At 69.3% G+C, this 264-nt stretch overlaps 1 protein-coding gene across 3 annotated transcripts in view; it reads right to left on the reverse strand.

Moving 5' to 3' along the window:
- The window catches only part of PKN2 (protein kinase N2), a 157,442-nt gene extending 157,184 nt beyond the window's left edge, over positions 1 to 258 (reverse strand). For all 3 annotated transcript variants that reach the window (XM_005885314.2, XM_014532603.1, XM_014532607.1), the window contains exon 1: positions 12 to 258. In XM_005885314.2, the coding sequence (XP_005885376.1) occupies positions 12 to 59 (48 nt within the window). In that variant the 5' untranslated portion in view covers positions 60 to 258. The remainder of the gene's footprint in view (positions 1 to 11) is intronic.
- Between the last annotated feature and the right edge of the window lie 6 nt (positions 259 to 264).

The following is a 264-nucleotide window of genomic DNA, read 5'->3' on the forward strand; positions in this document are numbered from 1 at the left end:
GCGGCCCTGGCCTGGAGCTCCGTGAGCAGGATCTCCCCCCGTTCGGGGTTGGACGCCATTGCACTCCGCTCTGGACTCCGCACCTGGACGCGACCGCCGCTCGCGAAGGGAGAAGGCGGGACGGGACCGGGGAGGGGGGGGTGAGGAGCGGAGAGAGAAAGGGAAAAAACACACAAAAACCTAGGGCTTCATGGAGGCGCAGCCCGTGCTGGCGGCGCGGCTTACTCCGCCCGGTTCATGGGGAGCGGCGGGGAGCGAGGGCAC

This window comes from Myotis brandtii, unplaced genomic scaffold, assembly GCF_000412655.1.
Source record: "Myotis brandtii unplaced genomic scaffold, ASM41265v1 scaffold90, whole genome shotgun sequence".
NCBI classification, from domain to species: domain Eukaryota; kingdom Metazoa; phylum Chordata; class Mammalia; order Chiroptera; family Vespertilionidae; genus Myotis; species Myotis brandtii.